The sequence below is a fragment of the Coffea eugenioides genome, chromosome 5 (assembly GCF_003713205.1).
Source record: "Coffea eugenioides isolate CCC68of chromosome 5, Ceug_1.0, whole genome shotgun sequence".
NCBI lineage: Eukaryota > Viridiplantae > Streptophyta > Magnoliopsida > Gentianales > Rubiaceae > Coffea > Coffea eugenioides.
Window position 1 is genome coordinate 48,162,287 of NC_040039.1, and position 27,558 is coordinate 48,189,844.

The following is a 27,558-nucleotide window of genomic DNA, read 5'->3' on the forward strand; positions in this document are numbered from 1 at the left end:
AACAAGGAATTCTTCCAACTGCTTTACCATGACCCTTTTCTCCAGTTAAACAGCGATTTACTTTTTTAATCTAATGTAAAGTGTGTTGCCGGAAAAAAAAAAAACAAAAAATGAAGAAGAAAAAAGGCTGTGTTGGCAAGAATGTGGTGTAGCTTTAAGTGGTGGTTGAAGTTTACTTATCATCCGTAAGTTGATTACGATATTAAAATATAGGGAAATTTGCCAAATTGGTCTCTAACATTTCTCAAAAAAACTTTTTTAGTCCCTAACATTTAAAATCAGCCAGAATTGTCCCTAATATTTAAATTATGATCCATTTTTGTCATAATGCTCGTATTTGCTTATTTCTCCGACTAAAAATAGTATGCCTCTTTTCTTTTTTTTTTTTGTCAATACAGGGTGTATCTCAACTTTGTCAGACTAATCACCCTGCACCTGTAGTGCTCCGCCCCCCAAGAGCACCCAAGCGTTAAGAGAGGTTCGAACCCTGGATCTTGGGACCTGAATGGCTATTCCAAGACCAGGTAATTTAACCTCGAAGAGAGCACGCGCTCTCTTACGTGGGTATATTTTCAAGGGCAAAACCGAAAAATACACTTTATTTCTGGTTGAGTAAAGCCATCTTTCCTTCATATTTCCCTATTTGTGTCCTAATTGCCTCACTAAAAGAATGAAATTGAAGAGGAGTAACGCAGCTGCAACTAGGCAGCTGTGTAATGGAGGAAGAATAACAAGAAAATGTGAAGAAGAAGCTGACATTTTGATTCAAGTACTTGTTGGTCAAATATGTCACACTTGCCAAGCCAGTAGTAGAGACAATGTTTAAAACTTTATCCACTGCCACCGCAAAATAACCACCAGCATCGATAGCCGCTACCCCCCTCACCTCCTACCACCTCTAGCCCCGCCGCATCACTTCCCACACCTCTATCCTCATCTTCCTCCCTTCCCTCTCCCTTTCCACTCGCAATTCTCGTTCCGTCCCCACTAGCATGCAATTGACCCAGCCCTTGTTTTGTAATGATCCCACATCGGCTAAGGGAGGAAGTCCTGGGCTGCTTTAATAACCTGTTGTGATGTCCTCCACCTGGTCGAGGCCTTTTGGTAAGGCATTAGCCTGTTGTGTTATTCAGCACCGCTAGGAACAAAACCTACGGCCCCACGGGGCGGCTAACTGTGAGACAATATCGGGCAGGGATGTTAGATGTTTCCTCAACCAACTTTCCAACTTCATTTGGCCCCATCTTCTCAATCAACATGGCCACCCCCTTATCACTTCATAGGGCTCCATCTAACCACCAATACAACCACTGTCATAAAAAATCCAAGCTTTGGAGCCTTGGCTAGATTTGTCTCTGCCTCCTAGGGCTCTAATTGAGCCTGACTCACATTACTAGCTGCAACAACAGTGCCGCCCTCTTTCCCCTCTTTTGCCCCGAATTGAGAGTTATGTAATAAGTTTTTTTTTACCAATGTGTTTTATATGTCAGCTTTTTCTTCAAATTTTCAATGAGAAAATATGAAGGGAAAATGACTTTACTCAACAGGAAATTAAGTGTGTTTTCCGATTTTGACTTTGAAAATATACCCACATGAGAGAGGCGTGCTATTTTCAGTCGGAGAAATGAGCAAATACGAGCATTAAGACCAAAATGGATCATAATTTAAATATTAGGGACAAATTTGGCTGATTTTAAATGTTAGGGGCTAAAAATTTTTTTTGGCAAATGTTAGGGACCAATTTGACAAATTTCCCTAAAATATAAACACACTCATCTAATTTTTAGATTTTATTTTTTTATTTTTTTATTTTTTTTTGGTAGATGAAGGGGAGTGGAATTTAAGGATTGAAATCCATTAAAAGATGAATAATTTTTTCCAAGGATATTGACCTTCCATATTTTCTTGTTAAACAATCAATATAGATATATTATTTATTTTGTGTAGCAGACTGGTAGCTGGTAGAGGCACTTTCGTTTGGATAGCTAATTTCATGTAATAGGGATAACTAAGGATGGACTAGTTGTACTTGGTAAAATACTTCAAGTGTAATTGAAAGGTATGGATTCAAATCATCAAGGAGATAAAGCTTGAATAATTACAGGATAAGTAGAAAATCATTATTAGTCCTTATTAAAAAAAAGAAAGATTTCAAGTAATAGGAGTATTTGTTTAACATTTCTTTTAGGTGATTTAAAAAAAAAAATGAAGGAGGTCCATCAGTCCATGGACGAATCTTCATCAGGGGCAAAAAAAAAAAAGAGCCCAACAAAAACATTTAATTTGAACCACAAAGTACATACCTTTCAAAAGCATTAGCACTTCAAAGATTCTTGCATAAAAGAAAAAGATGCATTTGAAAAATGTTGATTATTATATTAAATAAGAAGGGAAAAGTTATCCGCATTCCATCTTTTGTTATTTACACTCCTATCATTATTTTATCATACAGTCTCATAAATGAAAACTATATGATCAGAATGATAGTAAAAGCATAATTAACAAAAATAGAAGTACAAATAATATTTTTCAATAAGAAAATATACTACAATTCCTAGTTTGAGAGGATTTTACATTTTTGCCGACTAGAAAAGTGAAAGAAAGAGCCGTCCTATCGTATACTCTGTAAATCTTATTCTATTGGCAGCAAATTTTTTTTTCCCCTTTCTTTTTTGCTTCGTCTTTCTCTTCGAATGGAGCAAATGTGATCCTTCAAGAACGATATCCATGGGTTAAAAAATAATATCCCAATAATGAGCAAAGGTCTCTCTGTCACCAATCAAACTGGAAGTCAGTAATGACCCCTGTATTTTGAATTCCATCCATTCAAGCAGTAGTATGATATCGTTCATTTTCCCCCAAAAAGAGACCATCTATATCAAAGAGCTCAAGTGAACATTGACAGAAAGAGAGATTACTAAATCACTCAAAATGCAGAAGACAAAGGATAAGTCAGTATCCATTGTTATTTGAAAGTGGATTTAAGTGCTCAAAGCATGCCAAACATCCAAGCAGCAGGCAAAAATCAAATTTTTACGTAATGACCTTCATGCATATGTGAATTAACAACTTCAAAGAAGTCTCAAGCACCAGTTAAAACATAAAAGACCTTGGTAATTGCTGGTAAAACTATTTTAGCATACATCTATATATCAAACTTTAGTTGAATAACTGCGACAACGTACATACACAGGACTTATCTATTAACTGGAAGCCAAGGTTCTCCAAATTCACTACATTATCTAACATGTACAATAAACGATAACAGTAATCTATGCGTCCTCAGCATCACTCATGCTTGGACGAGTATCAATATAGAATTCTGAGTCCAAACCATCCATGATCCCTCCTCTGTTTACCAACATGTAGATGTAACGGCACATGGGTCAGAACCGAAGGAAAGGGGGTTAAATTTTGAAAAGGGGGAGGGAGGGAGGGAGGAAGAGGGGAAAAGAAACAGGATAAATTTTAACCCAGCATGCAAGAAGACAGGTATACCTCTCAAGTACAAACTTTCCCTCCTTATACTTTTGACTTTTCTCATGGGCAGCCTCCTGTAGTGAAAAAGTAAAAAGTGAAACATTAGAGGTAACAAAAAAAGTCAAAAACAACGAGTGGAAGTGCCGTTGCAAACATGCAAAAACATATTTGAAACAGAAGCTTACATATTTCCACCCAACTATTTGTCCACAGCGGCAGCAATATATATCAGCTACCGTATGCATTCCAGAAAGCATCATTCTATCCTCACGAGGTCCAACAGATATATTTACACTACAATCGAACTAAAGCAATTAAAGGACAAGATAGAAGTAGAAAGAACAGATATTGCCAGCATAAAAAAAATTTCATGACTTGAATCCCTTTTCTTAATAATATTTGGCGGAGCAAGAGAGGTGGTGTGCAAAAATTATGTCGCACCTGAACCCAGATTTTGCTTCAAATTAAAAAAGAATCATAAAACTCCTAAAATACGACACATCATCCTATCTCCTTGCCACACTCAATTCCCTGTTTGGACAATTAACAGGGCAAGCTTGAGTTTGACCTTGTTGAGTTGTAGATAAATAGTCTTTACAAGGCAAGCTTCAGGTCCGATCAACTTGGAAAAAATAATTTGTATGCAGTCTTTCACCCAATTGCTGCAACTAAACAGAAACTATAGCTGTTCAAACGACCAAAGGTCCATTGTCATAAAATTAACAGAGTCGAGGATATGAAGATTCAGTCTTGATTCACTGTATAACCCATCTCCTTGACTTTTCATCTTGGGTTTTCCATCTCCTTTATGTTAGCATTTTAAGACATACAGTATAAAGAACTTGAACAGGTTTTCTTTTACATATGTAAGCGAATCCACGCAACTAAATTCAATTAGTGCACAATTGGTAACATGCCAAGTTCAAGATGATCAACCAGTAGACTTTTCCTTCCCATGCCATACAGTAATCCTTCAAAAAGAAAATGTTGCAACCGAAAGTAGAAAATTGGCAATGTAACATGTGTGCCGTTGGATTCACTTCCAAGCCATTTTGTGGGATTAAAAATGCAGATTCACAGTGTATGCAGTCAGAAAGGTTATGATTTAAAATGAATATAGCAGTCCACAGGGAAAGAGAACATTGGCCGGGCTTACGGTGAAAATTTTTTCTCCTAAATAGTCGGACATCTATCAAATTCGTTGAACTACAAAATTTGCTTTTGAGACTTCTGGATTCTGTGATTCAAGTAAAGAGTGGTGAGAAAGAAGTGCATCTGAAAGTTAAAAATTCAACATTCAAAAGAACCAAATCTTCATGCTGTCAAGTCACACCGGTCCATATAGAACAGTACATAACTTCCTAAAGATCTCTTAAATGATGATACACATGGAATCCAAATCAAATAAAGATGACAGCAAAAGCTGATCAACAATCTGTTTTCAGATTAGCAAGATTTTCAGAAGATCGGTGAAGAACTCACGCATTACTGAAGAGGTATGCTTTTCCTCTGCGACTGTGGAAACCCTGATCAAATTCCAAACCAAACATTAACATGTGAAAGCAGCAAGCACGCGTACCATACAATGATGTATTAAACAAACTTAGAAACTCAGAATTAAGCAGCCGCAAACAAGAGGAACATCAGGTACAATTTGAGCTCACTCTGAAGGTTAATACAGTACACATGCTAATGAAATGAAACTATAGAGCAATGTAATTCAAATCCCAAAACAACTCCCCAACAAACTTCACAAGTACCAATTTTTATAGATGGAACTATGATTGCTTACACAAAAACAAACACTGTAGGCCTTATCCACAAGATGCAAAAGATTGCAACAACAAACTCACAATCACCAAATCTACTCCATCATCTACCTTCAGAGCACTAAATTCTTAACGAATGCATATCGGGAGAAGGAAATCAGCAATCCCCAACAAAATCGTAATCGAGAAACATCGATAAAAGGACAAAGGGCGCTAGAAATTCTACACAAGTTGCAAAGAAAGAGGTAGGGAGTACCCTAGAAACAAGGTCACCAGCAAGGGCCAGGTGGGTTTTGCAAAATTTGCACTTGTATGTCCTGCCTTCTAGATCTACCACAAATATCCTCCCCATCTCACTTCTCTCGTTTTCTGTCACAGACACAAACAAGTCGTTAAGAAATGAAGAATGGCTCTATTTAATGATGGTAAAATCTGACCACCCAGAGAAAAATTTAGAATGAGACAATTCCACTGGAGGAAGTGTGGAAGGAAGGAAACGGATCATGATCCACAGTTCCACACCACCACCCCGCACAGATTGGGCTGAACACTTGCTGATCGGAATGAGTTTGATTGTTCTGCACCTTTTTGGGCTCCACAATATTTGATGGGCACATAAACCCGTCATGGGAATTTTTTTTTTGGGCCACGAGTTGTAAAATTATATTAAATGATATTTTATTTATGTTGCCAATATAATTTTTAATTAATTTTTTTTCAACTTTTTCTTTTGTCTTTTTTATATATATATATGTGTATCACGTTCCAAAAAAGTGTTATAATAATTATTTCAAATAATATGTTAAATTACCTTTTTTTTATCTAAATACACTCAACATTGTTTGCTTGAATTGCCATTTTTCATCAAAAAAAATATTTTACATTTTATCAAGAACACATTTTCTAATCATTTTTTTCTACAAAACCTCTTAAAAATGATAAATCTTTTACACGCTGACAGTATATACACTAACCGAGTCTAGAAGCATGTCACATATACAAAATTTGATATTTAAATTCAAATTTAAATTATGTGATATTCATTCAATGTCGTCAGTATATACACTGATAGTATAGAAAAAATTAATCAAAAAAAATAGCAATCTAAAAAGTACAATTGACAAAAAAAAAATTTTTTAAAAAAAGAAAGAAAGAAAAAGTGTTCCAATCCGCAAATTACTCTCTAATCCCAAGTTATCAATCATCACACCGTATCACCTATACAATTTTCGGGTGCGCGGCCGTGTGGGAAAACACACAGACTGGACTGGAGACGATGCATTCCAGATTCCAACCGTTGGGAGGAAAATTTTCCCGGCAAATCCAACTGCTTTTCAAATCTAAATGCTCCACTCAACCCACAGCTAATCTTCTCCAGAATCCATTTTCGCCCAAAATCATACCTTCTTATCTCAGCACTCAAAGCTATAATCAGCAAGCCCGCCCAGATTTAGATAATTCTGCTGCAGAGTACCAAGACTTGAAGATCCCAGATGCCAACTCCCACTTAGATGATGATGCTATCAAAATCCAAAACCTTCTCAAGCTTAAAGTTGACGAACCAGTTGAAGAGATTGAGCAATCTCTAAGTAAATCCGCTCTGTCTTTCTCAGAAGACTTGGTTCTAAACGTGCTTAAACGGCACCGTTCTGATTGGAGACCAGCCTATACGTTCTTCAAATTGGCTTCTAAAGAAAATGTTTCAAACGGGTATTCACCGGGAACTGGTGTTTACAACCAAATGCTCGATATTCTTGGTCGGATGCATCGTTTTGGTGAACTGTCCAATGTGCTCGACGAAATGTTCAAAAGGAAGATCATGATCAATGAGAGGACATATGGCATCGTGGTTAACAGGTACGCTGCAGCACATAAGGTTGAGGAAGCAATTCAGTTCTTTTATAAGAGGAAAGAGCTAGGTCTAGAGCTTGATTTGATCGCGTTTCAGACACTTCTGATGTCCCTGTGTCGGTACAAGCATGTGGAAGCAGCGGAGTTTTTGTTCCATAACAAGAAGAGTGAGTTCATGGATCATATAAAGACTTGGAATATTATTTTAAATGGATGGTGTGTTCTGGGTAATTTGCGCGAGGCGAAGAGGTTTTGGAATGATATTGTGACTTCAAACTGTAGACCAGATAAGTTTACATACGGGATTTTTATTAATTCCTTGAGCAAGGCCGGAAAGATAAGCACTGCAGTGAAATTGTTTCAGGCAATGTGGGATAAGGGCTGTGAACCAGATGTTGCTATTTGCAATACCATCATTGATGGGTTGTGCTTCAAAAAGAGGATTCCTGAGGCTCTTGAAATTTTTCGTGAGATGAATGAGAGAGACTGTTTACCTGATGTAGCTACTTATAATTCGCTTATTAAGCATTTGTGTAAGATTAAGAGGATGGATAAGGTTTATGAGCTCCTGGATGAAATGGTGATGAAGGGGGAGGATGTTTTGCCAAATGCTAGAACTTACGGTTACTTGTTGAATTCTGCAAAGAAGCCAGATGAAGTTTACTGCATTCTGGAGAGGATGGAAAGGAGAGGATGTAAGTTGGATGGAGACATCTACAATCTGCTACTGAGGTTGTTTATGGAATGGGGTATCCAGGAGAGCGCACAGAGTATTTGGAATGATATGGAGAGAGAAGGAATGGGGCCAGACAAGCGATCTTACACAATAATGATCCATGGCCTTTTTGAAAAGGGAATGATGAAGGAATCTATGCGTTACTTTGAAGAGATGACACTGAAGGGAGTGGTGCCTGAGCCAAGGACCAAATTGTTGGTTGATGCCATGAACATTAAATTGAACAGCGAAGATTCATCCAAGAATCTAGATAATAAGGGAAGGAAGAATCGGAAGACTATATGATGCGTACTGAAGTGCTTAAGGTGAAGGGTATTTTAAAATCAGATTTCTTCCACCGTCGATCCGATAATTAAATAATTTTGGCGTCTATTTTTCTGCATTCCTAACAGCGTTTGGAAGATCCTTTCGAAGCTTTATGACGTTAGCTACTTGGTTATCCGACCAGACAGTGAAATGGTATTCAATTAACATCTTTGGTCCACTGTTACTATCGGAATGTGCAATTATTTTCCAATGCACCCATCCAACTTGCTTGTTTCTTTGTTTCGAGGACTGCATACTGCAGAACCAGTTGATCTAAATGCAACTGGCTTTTAAGGCAGGAAATCCAACCCTGATCAAGAAGTCAACAATTAATTTTGATTCAGAGCTCGGAAAAACTATATGTTATAGATTGTGCATGGGTAGCGAACAAGCAGGGCTGGAATGCCAATGAAGGAGTAATTTGATTCCTCAAAAATTTACCCACCGCCTGGAACAACAAATACAGGTTGGTTGGAACAACTTGAGGAGGATAGCATACGCCACCAAATTTTCGAATTAGAAAATGCAAGCATTTGCTTGTATGATGTTGTTGTGTAACATGACTTTCTGATCGATTGAAGCATAATAATGACGAGGTTGAGAAGGCATGAGAAGTAGGCCTAAGTTACAAGGAAATATACAACTGCTAAAACAGAAACAGGATTGGTATCGTCCATGGGTAATGGGAAGAAAATCTCTGCAAAGGATGCTAATCTAGCTCTCCACTTGACACCAAATTTGAGATGATTATATCATGCTGTGGGAACTGGAGCAGGAGTGTACCATCCATGATGGACTTCAACTGCTTTTTTCCTTCTTGCAAGCCTGGATTTTCTCCTTGCCCCGGTATTTCTGTGAAGTGTTCCTACCTTGACTGCTTTATCAATGACTGAGTATGCCTCTGCAATCAGTGCTTCAATTGGTTGAACTTCGTCAGGTTGTGCATCAGGTTTCTTTCGGAGTACTTCTAATTCGTCCAAAACCTGAAGAAGAGTAGCAATCTTTATCAGTAGGAGTTTATTACTTTCAATCTAGATATGTCAGCCATTACGTACCGTACATCTTTCAGATTTATGTTGGCTAATCTTCCCCAAACATACTGGTCTTTCTCACACAAATCAGTAATTAACACTGATGGTATAATCAACAGCAGCAATGAATATGCATGCAATAACAAGTTCATAAAATCATCCCATATGGTCGCTCGACATCATGATTGTCCTTGAATGACAGCAATAGCAGGCATGAGCTCAAATTACCATCCATTCAGGCGTTGAACTTAGCAAGTGTACAATTAAATTAATGGAATGACGAAAAAAGAACCACAGAAAGAGCAAGAAGCATTTGCACATGAAATTCTTTAAGTAGCAGTTAATAGCTTCTGGGCAAACAATCCTATTCAGGTTTATGATAAAGTTTTTATTTATGTTCTTATGGAAAACTTTCTCCACAAGTTCAACTAGTTGAAATCTGTCTATCTCATATTTCTGTTAACCAAACTAAGCACCACATTGACAAAAATCTCTAGCCAATGCTTGGCCACAGAACAAGATAAAAAAGCCCTATGTACTTCTACATATACACAATGCTACAAATCTTCCAGATTACATAATCAAAACTTAGCTTTGAATAAGGGGTATCAATATGCGCACCGATGCATTCTGCCACCTTGCAATTCCTTGAGTTATTAATACACAGAAAACTCATAGCTGTGCATTTGCTTTCAGGAGTAAAAAATTTTAACCAAGTTGATGGACATATGTGAACAGAGACATCCAAATGCAGTGCAGTAGAAACATATATCTTCCAGCAATAATAGCATGAAATGTAGTCATTAAGACTGCTGATAATGCCCCAGAAGGATGTTAGTGTAGGTGCTTATTAGTTGTTTAATTGCATAAGGAGCATATCTTGTCAAAGAAAAATCTATATCACGGTTGTATTTTAAGAAAGAAGTAGTGATCGTCAGAGAAATTGTAAGAACTTGTCTCGATGTACAAAACTATTTCTGCTTAATTAAGATAGAGTAACCAAGACGCAACAATGTCCTAGGGCCCAATTATTTCTGTCCTGGTGCTTATGAGTAATGATACGCAGGCTCAACACTAACCATCCTGATAAAACACCATCTTTGTGTGAAAAAAATATCTAGATAAGCTCCAAAATTATTCTTTCTTTCAGCCGTGTAGTCTACCACTCTTCTTCTGTGGCCTGACTTTTTGACACCATTCTACAAGGCCAGACGATAATAAAAATGAACTCCAGAGCAATGTGGAACCGTCCAAGTCCCCAGAGATTATGCAGTATATTTCGGTGCCCCTTGTAAATCAATACTAATGGCTCAGCAGAATAAAGTCATTTGATCCTCAGTCTATATAGCCCCCCAATCAAATCCAAAAAAGAAAAACACTTCCATCTTCAAACCAATAACTTTAGACGCCAGTTTTATATGGTCAAAATGAGTAAGCTAATGAACAATAAAACAAAACGGTGGGGCTATGGTAACCTTTTTCATGCGAGTTCTAATTTCAGATTTGCGGGCTTTGTTATAAATTCGCCTTTTCTCAGCCTGACGAGCCCTTTTGGCAGCTGAATCAGCCTTCTTCATTGGCGCAGCTTCACACACAATGGAATGCCGAGGCACCCTTTGCACAGGACTCATAGTTACAGCCCCTGAAATTATAAACCCATCAAACTAAATCAACCCAAAATAAAGAAAGAAAAATTAGAAAAGATTGAAACTTTTAAGGATATTAGAATAGGGGTTCGTTGTCTTTATTGAAGATTTGAAGTAACCTTGGGAAAAGAGGCTGAGAGAAGTGTTGGCAGAGAAGCTGAGCGGCTTAAGAGCAGTGGTGGTTGGATTTGAGAGGGAAAGGGTTTTGAATATGTGCTGCAGTCCCCAACAAGAAGAGATGCAATGCGTGGCAGCAGCCATCTTAATCTCTCAGTTTCTGTGTAAAAGGTTGGAGATAAAAGAGGAGAGGAATGGCGAAGAAAAAGAAAACCAAAGTGGAGAAGTCGGACAGTTGGCTTCTTTTATCTGCTGACCGCTGCAGCCTGCTGCTGTTCTCTCTTTCTTATCCGTTCCTCAGCCTGTACTGAACTTGTAAATGGAAGTAGATTGAATTTTCCTTTCTCTTTTTCTTTTTCTTTTTTCTCTTTTGCTCTTTCTCACTTCATTTGAGTCCTTTTAACTTAGGAATTGTAATTAATCCCCACACCTTTTAATCTATGCATTTAGAGTTCGGTATCAGTAGCTCCCCCGATTCTTATAGATTTGCTTTGTTTCTCAGTCAATGGAGCTAATTATGCTCTATTGGTGCAAATCTAAAATGAGAAAAGAAGGGTGATTTTAATAATAATAGGATAACTAAACTAAATGGGGAGTAGGTATTAGTTCGAAAAATATTAGATACACCGCGTACAGTCACCAAATATATAATAAGTCATTGCTTATTTGGTATTCACTAAATAAAAAATGACTCACTATCATTGCTTGGTGATAGACGATTGATACTAATGCATCATGTGATATGATATACCTAATACGATTTCAATTGATTAATCAGTATATCATGTGATATAATACACCTACTTCCTTGTCGGGCGATAAATATATATTAGTACTGCTATGCTATCGCCAAATAATGATAGTGGGCTACCCTTTTAGATTAAATGAAGAGAAAAATGAAATTTGAAAATTATTCTATACCGGAGTCAGTTTTTAGATTTTCATATTTTGTTTGCTATTTTCTTTTGGTAATTAAACTTAATTGACGTAAAAAAATTAATTGGAGTAATTTTCGCCTAATGTTATTGACTGTTACAAGCCCTAACTCAAAAGAGAGCAGAAAATCCAAGTTTTTCATTTTTCTTCTGTAACCATACAAGTCTATAAATCTTCAGCAATTTCTAACGCGCATGGATGCCCGAGCTAAATGAGAACGGGCCTTGTTATGGCCCTGAGAATATTACAGAGGCATCCTAAGCATCGCGTTCCACCGAAGCTGCAATTGAGACGTCCATCCCACAATGTCATGCCAAGCTGGTCTGCGGTTTCAGCAACTTAAGAGAAAATGGAAGATTTCATAACAACTAGAATTCACCAATCAAATGGAGATGAAAAGGGCAAAAACAGAATCCTAAAGAGGACTTTAGCATTATACGCAAAATCTTCAACCAACACCGTCCTGATGCCATAATCTAAGAAGAAACTTGATCTTTCCAAGTATTTCACATATTCTCACACTTTGGCTCATAGTAACTGTTGTACAGAAAGTGTTTACAGCTGATATACATGCAGCACTCAATCCGATTTTATGCAACCAAAAGTTAGCATTGTCAGTCTCTCCAAGTAACTTTTTGCTGTGGTTATCAGTTTACAGGATAGTTTGAAAGTCTCTGCTGTTGGAGTCTTTCATAAGCAGTTCTCATCTAAAATCTCTCAGCTGTCATCACCACTGGTTGAGCTTCAGTGCGGGTTCTTACCATGTAAGGGCCCCTTCTGATGGCTTCCTGTAGCTGTAGACATAATCAAATTATAAAGTTGACCAATAAGTTTCTTCCGTCAGCGAGCAGGCAAACTGTGAATTAAAAACCCAACCACACTCGTTCCAATTTAAGAGAAAGCTACACTAAATCAATTGCTTCTAGCATTAGAGATCGGCTTTAAAGAGAAAAGAAAGGAAATTGACCATTTTAGTAGTTAAAGTGGCAATGTCTAGCTGCCAAAATCAAATGAAAAGAATAAGAATAGACAACACACATACGCACCTTGGCAGCTATGTCAGCCAAAGCAGGATCACTGATTAGTTTACTTGACGAAGTTAATGCCCTGTAGATTGCCTGGCAACACTTATGCCTAAGTTCCATACCTGAAAATTTGTCAATTTTGTGAAAATATGAAGCCACATGAGCCTCTTCTGATTTCCAATGTAATTCATAGTAGATAATATGGCAAATCATATTGTAGCTTCATATTTGCTGAAGATACATTTGCCTAAATAGTTACAGAAGATATTAGAACTAGAATAGCAAAAGATGGACCCAATGAAAGATGGAAGAAGAGCAACAGTTCATTTCACAGAAATCATTTATATGGGTCAAAGACTAAAAATTCATAATACCTACAGTTTTTGCTAAGACATGACAAATGACAATATGCTAATAAGAACAAAAATACCAGTAACAAACAGTTAAATTGATGAAACAAACAGTGGGTATCAAATATCAGGAGCACAGCAAGTGCAAACCTATCTTTTTGGTCTCTGTATATGTGTTAATCACTACATTAATGATCTCTTGTCTTGAGATTATCTCCAGCAAGCACCAAGGTCGAGCCACCAAAGCTATTATCAATCTGTAGCCCTGAAACAGAAGGAAAGATCAACCACCTCTTATAACAGGGACAAAATCTGACAGGGATTATGATCTGCTAAATGATTTTTGTCAAATTGCACTAGAGATTATAAAGCTTTGCATTATGTGCAAATATTTTCTCACCGCCAGACGTAAATCTGAATCCTGTTGGAGTATTGATTGGAGAAGGCCCTGCAAGATGCAATAATAAACAATTTCAAGCATTATACATGGAAGAGCATGCATATAAAACAAGCTCAAGCTCAGTGAAAAGCTCAGGTAAGACCATTAAATAAAAACAAAAATTTCAAGCTTACTAACTAGCTTCCATAACTCATATTCCTTATCTCTTTTTGTGTTCTTTCAAACCCCATGTCCAAATGAGAGTAATGGTTAAACTTATCAAACAGCAGCAACGAAAAACAGGAAAAAAATCTATAGAGAGAGGAAGGATCATGTTCAACTTACTGATGGTGTAAGTTTTGAAGTCCTAGATGCCATCTCATAGATTAAGCGTTGAAGGTTTTCTTCTGCACCACCAGTGAGAATCACATCATTTTCAGACCGAGGTTCTCCAGCAATGGTCGCCAGTGCATGCAAAGCAGCCTATTTTTTGTTATCAGGCAATAACCAAAAAATAAAAAATGAAATGATGCATTACACACAACAATTTAAGCAGACAGGCCTAGTCAATATATAAACTCAACATTTTGAGTTGTCTTTTCATCTAGAGAATCTACAAACTTAAAAACAGCTCAATAGAATTTACAAAACATGATAAATAGCTTTGATGTGTGTATCGAAGCATGATAAATACCAACGCTAGGCAGTGAAGCATACTCTTACCAGTTGTTTATTATGCTGTTGCCGGTCAAAGGCAGCATCAATAACATGTCTAGCAGCAGGAGGTGAACCTGTAAGGAGCAACACAGCTCCCTGGTTTGCTGCAGCATCCCATTTATGCAAAATAGATAAGAATGAATGGCACTCATGCATGTAAAACAGAACCTGCTTAAAGTGGTATGAGATACATTTGTCTATCAGTCAATGGGTACTGTGTGTTGAGGATGTGAAAAACAATAAAACAGATTTCATTGAGATTATAAAACTGACATAATTTTACTAGAAAAACCAGAGATTCCATTGCGATATAAGACCCAAAGTCAAGTTAAAAGTTTTAGGTAGGACAAAAGCAGCCCTTCAGTATCAAGGAAATCATTATCAATAGTGACCTCACTGGCTATATGTAGTTTCTGTTGGATCAAGGCAGAGGTGGTTTGAAAATACGAGGTAGATTTATAAACTCAATGCAATGAATGGCATACTTACATAGCCCAACTTGACCCAAAGCTTCAAGAGCACATTCACATTCATCCGCATCTTGGCTTTCAAGGAAATCAAACCTTCTATCAATAGCCAAGACAAGAGCTCTAAAACCTACATTCATGGAAGAGCCCATTAACCTTCTTCAAGAAGAAATTTTATCAATCATATAATCTAGTTCCAACAAATTAATTATGTTTGATAAAACTTGGCATTTCATAGCATGAAAATATCTTTTCTAACCAAACAAACAAACATTCAAACCCCCTAAGTTTGGTTCAGACATCATGTGAAGAAAAGCCGGGAACCATAAAAAGTGTGCAGTAAGATAAAACTAGCTCTAATGAATTAATTATCTTCATTAATAAAACTTGGTAATGCATAGCACAAAAACGTCTTTGCTAACCAAACAAACATTTCAAACCTCCTAAGTTTGATTAAGATACCAATGTGTGGAAGACCAATAAACCATAAAAGTGATGCTAAAGGGTTGAAGCTAGAACAGAACCAACTAGCACGAAAGAGATTCATGATATATTGGTGATATAGAAACAGCTCTGAACATCTGCATTTTTGTGTGTTTTGTGTATCTCAAAGTCATCAGACACTATGAAAGTAACACAAGAACCCTTGGTGCTCGAAAAAGAAAAGAGAAACAAAAAGAATAAGGATAAAATTTACTTGATTCATCAATGAACCTAACAGCATTCTCCTTTGAAAGCAGTCTTCCAGTTATCATCATTGCTCTTGATCTTAAAATTGATTCAGCAGATGCATTTCTGTAAACATAGGTGCTCAAATTAACAACAGGAAGGGTTCTTAATAAAATAAGCAAATACATTTATGCTACAAACCCGATTATCGAACTCATCAATTGAAGAAGCATGGTTCTTGACAAGAATTCTGTACTATGCTGAACTTCTGCTAACTTCAGTTTCCGAGCACATACAACGTCCAAAATAAAAAAACATGCAGACAAAGGATATAGGTGAGAGTCAATAGGCAAAGAGCATCAATCACATCTAATTCAATAGAAGAGTCAAAAATTACTTCTTATCGATTTCGATAACATTAAACCTGAGTAAAAAGCACCTTGAACAGGGAAAATCCAAAGACAATTTGTTCTGTTATTGATTAGAGGTTCACTGTAGGCATTGTATAAAAATGATTGCAAACAATAAGTGATCATCTCTGAATGGGTTGGACACTCAAAAGAATCATAATTCATAGAGTGAAGTCGTCAAACAAGTAACCATGATACAGGATTTGTCAACTCATATCTTATACACCAGAAAAAAAAACATGAGTTTACTTCGTTCTCTATTTTTGTAATGTATCTAGTATCACAACACCATAGCCAAGATATTCTCTAAAAAGCTTATATCCCGAAATCATGCTTTGACATATTTGAGCTATCATGTTCTAAGTTTCACAATAATTTGAGGCATCCTAGTTTCCAACATGCTAGACAGCAATTTTATGGAGCTATTCAACCTTTGATGTTTATAATACCATACAAACAGCCCATAGAAAATCTAAAAACAAACAAAGGATGCAGCGGAGTCAGTAGCATTATGGAAGATAAGCTTAGTCACAAACCTCGTATAGGAGTTCCAACACAGTCAATGTAACAAGAGTGTCATTTGTGTTACTAACTTCTCTCTCCAATAGACTAAGAAGTTTGGAGCTGTAGACTAGAGATGCAACTGAGCTGGAAATAGAGAAAAGCTTCACTATCAACGCCAGCACTCGAACTCTTCCCTGAACACCAAGTTATTAGCAATTTAAAAGTAACAATAAAGGGTCAAACAAAGGTTTGCCAATTATACCAGTGATGAACATTTCCCAGCCAAGTTTCCAAGCTGTGTTGGTTCACTAATATTTGCTGGAAAAATGATAGCCTACAAAGGTTGTAGAACAAATTATCAGTTCTAAAAATGTAGATTACATTTGCAGCAGCTACTTGAATTTGGGACCAGACAAGTTTGAGCCAAGCACATACCAGGCCGTTTGGAGAACCAGCCAAATTCTTAATGGCATCCATTGACACAGTTGCAACTTGTTCATCACTAAAGGGACAAGTATGTGTGAAACTCACATATGCATGTCAAGAACATATATGATTGTTGGTTTTTTTTTTTAGTGTTTTTGTTGGTTTTTGGGGGGGGGGAGAGGGAGACAGCAGGTCGGAGATTGGAGGACTCAAGCAGTACTAGTACTTAGTAGCTATTCCAGGTATCATAGAAGCCCTAGAAAATTCGTAGGACAATCCAAAAAGGATGATATTGAATAGTAATCAGCACAAGCAGGACACAAGAATGACTAACAAAACACGTTACGTCCCTCATGCTATATCATAAGCAGCATCCAAGGATCTTGCATGAGAAACACTCCCTTCTCGCACCTTTCCTAGAGTTAGACAAATCCACGTCCTCACCAAACTACCCATCACTTCTAGCTGCTTGTTCCAAATTATGTAACCTAACCTTCTCTTTCAGCCAAAAATTATGGTCGTTTCCAATTGACTAACAACAAAAGAGACAGCCAATGGTCCATCTTCTACTATACTATGTGATCCTGTAATGATGTCCATTTTAACTGTTCATCTAATTAATTTTCTTCTGCGGTAAAATGTCCATATGTGAGACCTCCTTTTGTCATTTTAGGACATCAACTACACTTTCTGACCCAACTATTTCTCAACCAGGCTGACATGTAAGTTAATCACTTAAGGGGGCCTAAAAGGTTATTCTTTAGCTTATAATACACCTGGCAAATAATTGTTTCCCCTTCTTCCACTTCTTAACCAATTAATTCAGCTGAGGTACCATCTCCTGACTGTACATTTGTTTTCAATCCAAAAGGAAAAAGAGATATAGAAATGAAAGTTTGTCAGACAGAATTAGCATATCTAAAAGTGAGCAATACAAAAATTCAGCTTACCCATCAATTACGCAATTTAACAAAAGTGGGTACACACCATATTGATGAATTAGATGTACAGCTGTACTGTCATCAATGTTCTCCAAAAGGCAAGACACCTGAATGCATTGCCAAGTTCATAAATGGCATTACATTTATAAAATGGCAAAACATAAAGAAAGCGGACAGAAGACAAGCAAAAATTAAAATGGCAATATATTAGTCAATAGTGAAATGTGTATAACTGATATCATAAACTTCAAAGTTTAGCCATAAGGTTGTGTATGATGATATGAACTTACTGTTTCACAAGCTAAATATCTGACTTTTTGAGAATCTGCCCCCAAACCAACTACAACAAATGGCTGGAAAAGAAGCAAGCAATGGTGAGAAAAAAAAAAAGACAAATGGTAATTTATTCTAAGATTAGGAATAAACATGCTGATGAACAGGTTAACCTCAATGAATGCAGCATATGCAATTTACCAATAGATGCACATTCAGATTCTCAACTCAGAAAAATTATCATAACCAATACAAATGAAACCAAAATACAGGAGTACAGCAAACTGTAAAGGTTGTCTAACAGAAACTACAAAAAGTTGCCATTCAACTTAACCAGTTTCCATCAATAACTATTGAATCCTGTTCCACGGTATGAAAGATGAAAGGACGGCTCATTTGCACAAAAGTATGGCTAACATACCATGAAATGTGGGATGAGGGATGCTCCGTACTTTGTTTTGAAAATTCTTTCCAAGCTATCAACCAATGCATTTTCGAGTCCTGGATAATCTGCTTTTGTTTGTAAAGCACTGCCAAAATATAAAGGTAACGTCAATTTACAAGACCATAAGCCTTTGTCCCACATGCACCTCGCTTTCCACAAGCACAGATATAGCTGATCCAGAGGCATATAAGCCTTTTTCTTCCTTTTTATTTCAACTGAAAAAGGAAAAGGCCGCTAGCAACATCTGCAGACAACTATGGTAGGAAGAGAAACCATGCTACTCAGATCCTTGAATTACAGCTCCACCAGATAGGAGCATTTTCGAGATTGATTTGTCAAATAATCAAATAAAGCCCGACGTTTTTCTGTCCATTGACCATTTAAACTGAGCAAAAGCATTCAAATTTGCATATATATAAATCAAGCTACTCAAGCTTGAGTAAACAAAGATTCGTTTGAGCCCAACTCGAATAATAATCAACCCGACCTTGAAATACCAACAACTAAAAGAAAAGTAAAACATCAATATGTTCGGCTCAATTAGGCTCGTTTATGCCCATGGAGGTAGTGTACACTTGAATAATAAAGTGTTCAAAACTATAAACAAACAAAAAAAAAAAGAAGTAGAAAAGTAAAGGGGTTTTGGGTGGTTGGTTACTTGATAATGGCGGGGAGAGGGAAGCGATTGAGAAATTCTTGTGCTGAAGCGTCGGACTGAGTTCCTGAAATTTAAGATACAAAAAGCATATGAAAATACGATTAATATCATTTGTTATTTAATATGCTAATGGAGTAGTTACCGGGATGATTAGCGAAGTCGGTGGCAGCCGCCAGTAACAGAGCCGGATCAACCGAGTACTCTTCCTCCATTGCTAATACTCCCTCCTGTATCACTTGAGAGTTGATAATTTACTTGGCCAAAATTCTGGAGTCAGTTCCAAGCTTTTCCTTTTCTTTTTCTTTCTTCTTTTCAGCAGTAAGACAGGGTGATGAGAATTGATAAAGGTTTGATGGACTAGTGCCCAAGAAAGATCCGATCCGACAGAAAGTAATTGGAGCTCCATTTTCTATTTTATTTGTTTTCTTCTCTCTTTTTTTTTTTGGGAAAAATTGATTCTCTTAATTAATTTTCATTCAAGTGAGTAATTTTTAAGAAGATTTTCGAGAGTAAAACCAAAAATATGATGTAATTTTAAGGAAATTAATAATGTTATAGAACCGGAAATAGAAATTAAAGTTTACTTCATTCCAAAATTGAAAGAAAAGCAAATTGAAACGATAATTCAATTCAATTCAATTATTATTTGAATAAATCCTTTTAATGTTGTAGAGAAAACTTATTTTTCTCTTTCTTGCTTCTCTCCTGCACATTTAGAAAAACTAGCCAAAATATGTTGCCTTCTTTTTTCCCTCCTTGATTATAATTTTTTTTTAAAAATCCTAACAATTTAACTAGGACCTTGTCCTTTTTAATACAAATAAAGGCGAAGAAACTCAAATTTCAATATCCAAGTCACTATTTTGTATCTTTTAACTAAAATAAAATAACTAAAGTATAGCCTTGGTTAGATTGTTGTTTTCTATAGAAAAATTTTTATATATTTTTTTAAGGATAAACACATTTTTCAATTAATTTTTTTATCACACAAACATTAAATTAATATAATATATTTTTTGTAAAAATTCCTAAAAATAACAATCCAAAAGGCCTAAAAATTCCTGATCCATGAAAGAAATCTCAAATATAATAAGCAAGTTAATTAGTAGTGCAACAATTTTGTGTTCTTTTCTTTTCTTTTTTTGTGTCAAGTAGCCTAAAAAAATGCAATGTGCTGCATGATACTTCCCAACCCAACACCTGTCCACAATGAGAATCATTCCGCGCCACGTCACATCCGCTTCGGACCATCTTTGAGTACACACCCAAACTAAATCCAAAATTGTCAGGGGCCAAATCATGGATGGACAACATAATTTGGGAAAAAAAAAAATTTTAGAACTAACTAGTTTACGGATGCTGTCGTTTCCTGCGGCGTTTGGGCCTGCTCTCATGATTTCAATTCTTACAATCAGAGTCCAAGACACACTTGAACAAATTTGGTACATGGCGTGCGATGCCTTTTCTGCGCTTATGACGAATGATACCCAAACTGCTGACTGGACCAAACTGCAGATCCACACCAAAAGTGGTGCGTTAGTGATTACCTTACCCTTTTAATAACAGAAAATGAGGCCCAATTTAACTAAGATTCAACCCAGCTTGCTGGACCACCCTCATCATTACAATGGCCCACTATAATGTGTCCACAGATATTGTTATTGCCACGTGACTTGTAAGACTTCGAACATGCCATAAAATTTTTGATTATAACTATAGTGAGAACATATACGCTTAGTACGACTAGTACGCTTAGTACGTTTGGACAAAAAATTCAGATTCACTTATCGTTTCTACCAAAAAAAAAATATACGCTTAGTATGATTGAATACATGTTAAATATGTAAAATTTAATATTTAAATTCAGATTAATCATAATGCAAATTTTTTGATATAAAAAAGATAAATATTAATTTTTTTTCTATGAAAAATACCGTGGTTAGATTTGATCCATATAGTTAGCATTGAGATATACAAAATTATCTTCCTCTTCTTAGGTATAGTTGTGTAGCTATCAATAATCTTTTTTTTTTTTAAAATGTATTGATATTGTGGGGGATTTTTACTTCAACCAACTGGGCGTGGTTTCATCAAAACTAGAAGAAGCCATTTAGGGTTAAAAAGAGTTAGGCCGAGGAGACTTTGATTTAGTGGTTAAAGTTGAGATCCCAATAATCAAAGGTCTTGGATTCTAATCCTCTATCCCTTTCCCTACTAGAATTTTTTGTTTTTAAGAATTGATTCTTAATCTGCTATAATTTTTTTATATATAAAAAAAAGAGTCGTATACTTAATCTGCCATCGTTTATAGTATTCATCATTGAACTACGTTTCTTAAATTAGATGATGTTGTAAAGATAGCTCATGATAGATAGTACGTATACTTGGTATTACATGAGTCATGAATTATATTCAACACTTAAATTTAATGAATTTAAATCTTAAGATGTATACGCGCTTTGATAACAAAAAATTGAACATCTGGACAATGAATTTTCTAGACAAAACTTGCTCCTAAAAATAAGTGATAAATTAGTCACGTATCACTTAATATGATATACACTCAAATCAAATGTATTATTATATTTAGTACTTAATAATTCAATAGTTTAATGGATTCATACTTCAGTTTTATCAAATCAAATGCAACCTTAGTCACACTCCTCCTCAATGCTGCTGCAATAAATTAAGATGATGATTTTGATGTATCAGACAAGGGTTTGATCTAAAAAGACTACGTGCTTCTTTGTTCATTTTCATCCCATTGCCACAAATAACTCAGCCAAGCTAACGGAGCAACTTCATCCATCGTCCAGAACTCCGCGTCAAACTTCCCAAAAGGGCTTCAGTCTTGGAAAGTGATCTGTTATAGAATAAGACTTAGCGGTCGGGCTTTTGCTGAAATTATTGCAACAAGATTCCAAAAGCAAGGACACATCCCATAGGCCTTAATCAGTTAGCCTCTCTTGAGTTGCTTTGGCTATGTATTCTTTGGCATTGCATGCTGATACAACAACTAATCATTAAAAGGCATGAGCTGCAAAATCTTAAAGATCAAAGCGGGGACATTTAAGAAAACGACTCCTCCTCAATCCACCAGCCCACCCCGCCTAGGAGTTACAACTTTGATGATGCAGAATAATGATCTCTCACCCCCCTGGGAACATCTTCACAACCCCCACACCACAAACTGCACGTGTGCATGCATCAAATTATCAGAACGTTTGCATTAAGCAGTTGGAAGAAACCTAAAGTTGCAAAGAGACAAGGATGGAAAGAAAGAAGAAAGGGGGGAGGAAAATCCAACTCCTGAATCCTGATCGACTTTTAACATCCGTACTTCCTTTATATATATATATAAAAGCTAACTAGCATAATATACCACTCACAGTGCAATAATGCATTTGCAATCAGTACCTGAGCGGAATCATTGAATTTCTAAAGAGTACGGATACAAAGCAAGACAGCAACCACATGATCCCATGGCGAAGCAATTAATAATATACTCCTCTCCTATCTATATATATATATATATATATATATATATTATATATATATTTTTATCAACAATGATAAATTTGTATAATCTACTCTATCCTAATCTAGAAAAGAGAAGGAGCGACTGTGATAATAAATTGATGAATATACAGACCCAACTAAATCCTTAAATTTTTTTCGCTGCAGAGATTTGAACCCTACGTACAGCGCCCAAGCGCCCAAGAGGGCCACTACTGAACCATTGGCCCAGTGATTATATATATATACGTATGTATAGCTGAATTTTTAATAACAGCAACATGCTACTCCATGCTACTGAGAAAGGAACGTCATATTACGGACTGATAAAGCTGCACCACGTACAACCTACTACATTCCAAACATTTAATACTAGAGAACAACATTCGAATAATTACTGGCATATTTATCACCTAGGAGGAAATAGAGTAGTAACATGCGAAAATGCTACTACTGAGTACTAATAAAGCAGCTTCATACCAGGACAACTAGGGCTGCATCAGGATTCAGGTACCACGACCTAATACGGGACATTAATTATTATAATCCTAAAGCAACAATACTACTATAATTACCGAGATAAGTTTCTCCTATGAGAGAGAACTAACATTACACTACAGAGATATTATTCTCTGATTAGATTAGCAAATACTACTAGACTAATCTCAAGCCTCAAAGGAAAGGTCTAGGTGATTCAGAAGCTCCACAAGCAATCAAGCTCAGTTGGCCCCACTTTCTGATTATCCGGCGCAGCCCAGTTGGTGACAGAGCCATAATGAATTCCATTCTCATCGCTGCCGTTAATGGGCTGAGGTGGTGGTGCAGCAGCCGCAGCCGTGGGGAAGAAGAAAGGGCAGTGTAGGTTCTCCTGCAAGGACCTCAAGTTAGGAAAAGCAGACAGGCCAGCATTAATCCTTGGGAAACGGGCTCCAGATGATGGTGATGGATCAAATAGAGAAGACAGCAATGTTGCTGCGGGAGCTGGCGGCGGCAATGGCGGTGGAGGCAGCTCAAATAGAGAATTATGGTTGAAAGATGCAGCAGCAGAATTGGAGAAACAGGGCACATGCTCTTTTGCGGAGTTGCAATCATACGAGCAGCTCTCATGGTCAGTGGTGGAAGCAGAGGTGGCACTGGTGGCGGTGTAAGTAGAAGAGTCGAGCAGCGGCGGAAGAGAAACTGAAGATGGAGAGCTAGCTTCAGGGTAAAGGTTGATTCCAGGGGCCAACCTCTTCTTGCCTCCGCCGGAGCCGGGGCCGGCTCCGGCACCGCATTTTTGAAACACCCTTGAAATCACCCACTCATCCTAGAATATTATCAGGAAAAGGTCAAAATGAGTGCGACAAATTTCATGGTCACCTTTTTGTGACAACTTCTGTAGCTCTAAGGTAACATCAAACCATGAAAATGAAGTAGATTCATGATTGCATGCAAATCAAAAGAGCGCATCTTTTCTGTGACAGTATCGAAAAAGTTGCGAAATGTGACAAATCCAAGAATTGACAATTACCCAGAAAGCAACATCACATAATTCCAACTCCAGAATCGACAGTAATTTTCTATTAATTATCTGTCTCTCTCTATCCATCTCATTATCTGATTTGTCCTTGCAGCAACTGCTTTTGCATGCGAGTTAGCATTAAAAGGGTTAATGATCTATCACTGTAGGCATTCAACGTTGAGCATTCCTCAAGAATCATAAAATTTAATGCGTGGACAAGAATGTACTTTGCTTTAGCAGATGACTTTTTGCTTTTAAATATAAATTCAAAATTGGATCAGTGTAACCTAGCATGGATAAACTTGAACTAGAAGAAGTACACGTAGAGAAATATGCGTAGAAATGGTCCATGTAGGACATAGAACAGTACATTTATCTGTAGTATCGATGTAAACAGTTAATCTATGCGAAGTTTATGACTTGGGAATAGAAACCTAGGTCTAGCCTTTACGGCTCTATGCATTTTTTTTGGGTTTCTTACTGAGCAAAATGAACACTGAATTAGCCTAATCATGCACTTGCAAAAAGGGGGGATCTTTGCAATTTTGCTTACCTTGGAACTTCTAGAGAGGTAATGGTAGGCAAATTTGCCTTCAAGCCGATATTCATGCATTACCCAGTTGCTCTTCTCTCCTTTTGGAGCCCTGCCACGGTAGAAAACCAGGGTTTTCTTCATGCCAACAAGGGAGCAAGTCTTGGAGCTGTATATTTCCCTGTCTTTTCCTGTAGCCTTCCAGTAACCAGCTTCTGTTGCCCTGTTAGTCCTCAATCCTGTCGGGTACTTCCTATCCCTCAAGCTGAAAAAGTACCATTCTTTCTCCCCCATCTTGGCTTTCTCTGCACAAAACATTGAAGTTTAGACAAGGCCAAATTCACAAGCTCATATCGGACAAATAATAGGGTAAGTTTGATCTTCGAAAAATTTAAAGTACCAGGAAGCTCCCAGGGCTCGCACTTGTTGAGATCAACTTCAGCAATGGCTTTTCCAGTGAAATTGCTGTCAAGAACCTTTTTCAGAAGGTAGTAAGTTATGAGCTCTTCATCCGTTGGATGAAATCTGAACCCCGGAGGCAAATGTGCATCACTGCTTTCATAGTAGTGGTAGTTTGCCATTGAGCCCAGCACTAGTAGCTAAAACACTAATGGACTACAAGAAGTGTGTACCTCTAGATGAAATTTCAGGGTTTTGATCAAGAAAACAAGGGGATGCAGAAGACTATAATTTCTCTTAGAAAAGGATACAGCACATTGTGAATTGGAGAGAATGCATGGTGCCGTATTGAGGTGCTCACTAGGGAACCGAATGGGAGTATTATAAGGGGGAGTTCATGGGGTTTGATGAATCCAGTGACAGGAGAAAAAGGTTAAAGAAATAATAAGGTATGATATGGCTGGAAAAATGCTGGGTGAGGACGGGGGTTGCTTCTGGGCTGTCCTGTTCTGCTTTTTTCTCTGATTACTCTGCAGTCTACTACTGCGACGCTCTCACTCACTCACCAAATACAAATACAAATAGCTAGAGAGAGATGGAAAGATAGTAGGAAATAGAGAGGGATGAGGGGGGAGAATAGGGGAGGGTGATGTATGTTATCTGAAGGAGTGGGCACCGGGCACTGCACTGCAATGGTTCTGTTTTGAGTATGCGTGCGTGCGTGAGGAAGTGTGCAGGTATTCCCTTGTCAGTGAAGAAAATGAAAGGGAGGGAACAGGAAGTAGTTTTAAAGAGAGAGGCTCTCTTTTGGGAGAAAAAAAATGAGAGAGATGGGCGAGGGAGAGAGAGATGATGGAGGGGAGAGAGATTTCACCATGGATCGATAAAGCTGTTCCATATCTCATCTGTCAGCACAGTACAAGATTAAATAAATCGGATGGAAAGAGACAAGGTAAATACGTGCACTTGCCCTTCCCTCTCTTCTTTGTTTTTCTTTTCTGTCCTAAGGTTTCTTTTTCTATCTCCTATCTCCTCATCAGTTACCCCAAGCGATTTACTCGTCATCACATGCTTTTGTTGTAGAAACTTTTGGCATGTTTGCTCATAATTTTTGCCGATTTTACTACTGTTTCTAAAGTTTCTACGACATTATCGTACACTTGTTGCCCAAAAATTTAAAGCTAAATTGCCAAAGCCAGAACAAAGATGCATGCAGCTTCTACATTTATAGGACCATAATTCGTCATGCACTGGCTTTGAATTTGTACAATACTGGGATGATGTGTTAGAAATTAGGCATGTTTCAAGGCCTATTTATGGAACACACATCCCCTAAATAAGTAAACAAAACGATATTCTTGATTTTAGCATCTTTTAGAGAATAATGGTCTTCATAAGAATTAATGTTTCATAAGATATTGTTTCATAAGATTAATGGTCTTCATATCTTATCAAACATGAGTACATGTTTGAATCTTATTAGTCTAATAGGCTCGACGTTCTGGAGCAGCACCTGAATCAGATAACAAGCTTTTATCATGCTGTAATCTATTATTCGTGTGAGTTACTATTTGATGAATAGTAGAGACTGTTCACTCTCGACTGAGACAACAGTTGAGGTATCTTAGGTAGCTTTCATCCCTGGTAGAACTTAAAGATATATTCATTCGAGTGATCAACTGACCAACAACATGATGGATTCCTCAAACTTAAACAATTACCTTCAAATCCTGAAACAAAATCTTTTAGCAACCAATACTTCTGTCTCATCAACTACCTGATTTATTTCTATTATTAACTGCAGCAGTTATGTTCAGTCCCAGTTGCACTCAGCACACACCACCGATGGATGGAGACAAGAAATTTGATTCTGCTAAACGGGGAGAAAACGGTAGGAATGGATAGCAGGAGAAAAGCTGATAATAGCAGTTAAAGTTAGGTGACGACATTTCAAGTTTCAACTCCTAAAAGATATGATCAGATGATCTTAAACGATTGCAATTTTTATGGTGCTGCTTGTGTTGTAACACTATGCATGCTGTAATAGAACTCACGTACTAACATGAAGATAAATGATTTTGCATGTTTTGAACGGGCAATTTGTAACAACCGTACGAAATTAGACCCTTCTTTTGAGTTCTACAACACGCAAAATTCTAATTAGGTCTTATAGGGTATCAAAACAAACGTGGCTTATATCTCAAAAAATTTTCTACTATGAGGTCCCGTTTTTGTTTTTTTCAGTTGAAATCCCATGATAGCAATCCCCGCAGTGCGTATCCGTCCTCTGACCTCCTGCTACATGCACCCTGCGCGCCCTCTGCAATTTGCTGCGCAAAGAAGAGAAAAAAGGAAAAGGGAACCAGAGTAGTTGGAATTGGGGAAGTGACATGGGGTGACTTAAATTAGATTCAACAGAGGAAATGATTTCAATATTTTTTATTTTTCAGGCCATGCATGTATCTCTTCATCAA

The 27,558-nt window shown here is 37.1% G+C and overlaps 5 protein-coding genes across 5 annotated transcripts; 1 reads left to right on the forward strand and 4 right to left on the reverse strand.

Annotated features, from left to right (window-relative positions):
- Nucleotides 1-3,093: 3,093 nt before the first annotated feature.
- LOC113772311 (protein yippee-like At5g53940) lies at nt 3,094-5,768 on the reverse strand. The gene is made up of 5 exons (XM_027316903.1): nt 5,506-5,768; nt 4,963-5,006; nt 3,666-3,774; nt 3,499-3,554; nt 3,094-3,351 (listed from the first exon to the last, which is right to left on the reverse strand). The coding sequence occupies exons 1-5, from the start codon at nt 5,599-5,601 to the stop codon at nt 3,273-3,275; spliced, it is 384 nt and encodes a 127-aa protein (XP_027172704.1). The 5' UTR covers nt 5,602-5,768; the 3' UTR covers nt 3,094-3,272.
- Nucleotides 5,769-6,524: 756 nt separating this feature from the next.
- On the forward strand, nt 6,525-8,326 carry LOC113770448 (putative pentatricopeptide repeat-containing protein At3g15200). The gene has a single exon (XM_027314901.1). The coding sequence runs from the start codon at nt 6,526-6,528 to the stop codon at nt 8,119-8,121; it is 1,596 nt and encodes a 531-aa protein (XP_027170702.1). The 5' UTR covers nt 6,525; the 3' UTR covers nt 8,122-8,326.
- Nucleotides 8,327-8,609: 283 nt separating this feature from the next.
- Nucleotides 8,610-11,236, reverse strand: LOC113770449 (30S ribosomal protein S20, chloroplastic). The gene is made up of 3 exons (XM_027314902.1): nt 10,939-11,236; nt 10,649-10,815; nt 8,610-9,125 (listed from the first exon to the last, which is right to left on the reverse strand). Exons 1-3 carry the CDS (start codon nt 11,078-11,080, stop codon nt 8,895-8,897), a joined length of 540 nt encoding a protein of 179 aa, XP_027170703.1. The 5' UTR covers nt 11,081-11,236; the 3' UTR covers nt 8,610-8,894.
- Nucleotides 11,237-12,276: 1,040 nt separating this feature from the next.
- Nucleotides 12,277-19,438, reverse strand: LOC113772470. Its single transcript, XM_027317071.1, has 17 exons — nt 19,279-19,438; nt 19,137-19,200; nt 18,455-18,563; nt 18,051-18,113; nt 17,770-17,867; nt 16,829-16,895; nt 16,656-16,727; nt 16,426-16,587; nt 15,681-15,754; nt 15,508-15,605; nt 14,833-14,940; nt 14,350-14,447; nt 13,972-14,109; nt 13,648-13,695; nt 13,398-13,512; nt 12,919-13,019; nt 12,277-12,666 (listed from the first exon to the last, which is right to left on the reverse strand). The coding sequence occupies exons 1-17, from the start codon at nt 19,346-19,348 to the stop codon at nt 12,580-12,582; spliced, it is 1,572 nt and encodes a 523-aa protein (XP_027172872.1). The 5' UTR covers nt 19,349-19,438; the 3' UTR covers nt 12,277-12,579.
- Nucleotides 19,439-23,346: 3,908 nt separating this feature from the next.
- On the reverse strand, nt 23,347-25,266 carry LOC113771915 (protein CUP-SHAPED COTYLEDON 2-like). Its single transcript, XM_027316464.1, has 3 exons — nt 25,086-25,266; nt 24,707-24,990; nt 23,347-23,958 (listed from the first exon to the last, which is right to left on the reverse strand). The coding sequence occupies exons 1-3, from the start codon at nt 25,264-25,266 to the stop codon at nt 23,347-23,349; spliced, it is 1,077 nt and encodes a 358-aa protein (XP_027172265.1).
- Nucleotides 25,267-27,558: the final 2,292 nt, after the last annotated feature.

Coding starts and splice junctions, on each gene's coding strand:
- LOC113772470 (XM_027317071.1), bottom strand. CDS start 19,348: ATGGAGGAAGAGTACTCGGTTGATCCGGCTCTGTTACTGGCGGCTGCC. Junction 15,606..15,680: donor TTGATGAGTTCGATAATCGG/GTTTGTAGCATA, acceptor CTATGTTTACAG/AAATGCATCTGCTGAATCAA. Junction 13,696..13,971: donor CTTCAAAACTTACACCATCA/GTAAGTTGAACA, acceptor TGCATCTTGCAG/GGCCTTCTCCAATCAATACT.
- LOC113770448 (XM_027314901.1), top strand. CDS start 6,526: ATGCATTCCAGATTCCAACCGTTGGGAGGAAAATTTTCCCGGCAAATC.
- LOC113772311 (XM_027316903.1), bottom strand. CDS start 5,601: ATGGGGAGGATATTTGTGGTAGATCTAGAAGGCAGGACATACAAGTGC. Junction 3,775..4,962: donor GCATACCTCTTCAGTAATGC/GTGAGTTCTTCA, acceptor GTTCGATTGTAG/TGTAAATATATCTGTTGGAC. Junction 3,352..3,498: donor GGAAAGTTTGTACTTGAGAG/GTATACCTGTCT, acceptor GTTGGTAAACAG/AGGAGGGATCATGGATGGTT.
- LOC113770449 (XM_027314902.1), bottom strand. CDS start 11,080: ATGGCTGCTGCCACGCATTGCATCTCTTCTTGTTGGGGACTGCAGCAC. Junction 10,816..10,938: donor TCTCAGCCTCTTTTCCCAAG/GTTACTTCAAAT, acceptor TTATAATTTCAG/GGGCTGTAACTATGAGTCCT. Junction 9,126..10,648: donor TTAGAACTCGCATGAAAAAG/GTTACCATAGCC, acceptor ACTCTTCTTCAG/GTTTTGGACGAATTAGAAGT.
- LOC113771915 (XM_027316464.1), bottom strand. CDS start 25,266: ATGGCAAACTACCACTACTATGAAAGCAGTGATGCACATTTGCCTCCG. Junction 24,991..25,085: donor CGAGCCCTGGGAGCTTCCTG/GTACTTTAAATT, acceptor TGTTTTGTGCAG/AGAAAGCCAAGATGGGGGAG. Junction 23,959..24,706: donor ACCTCTCTAGAAGTTCCAAG/GTAAGCAAAATT, acceptor ATAATATTCTAG/GATGAGTGGGTGATTTCAAG.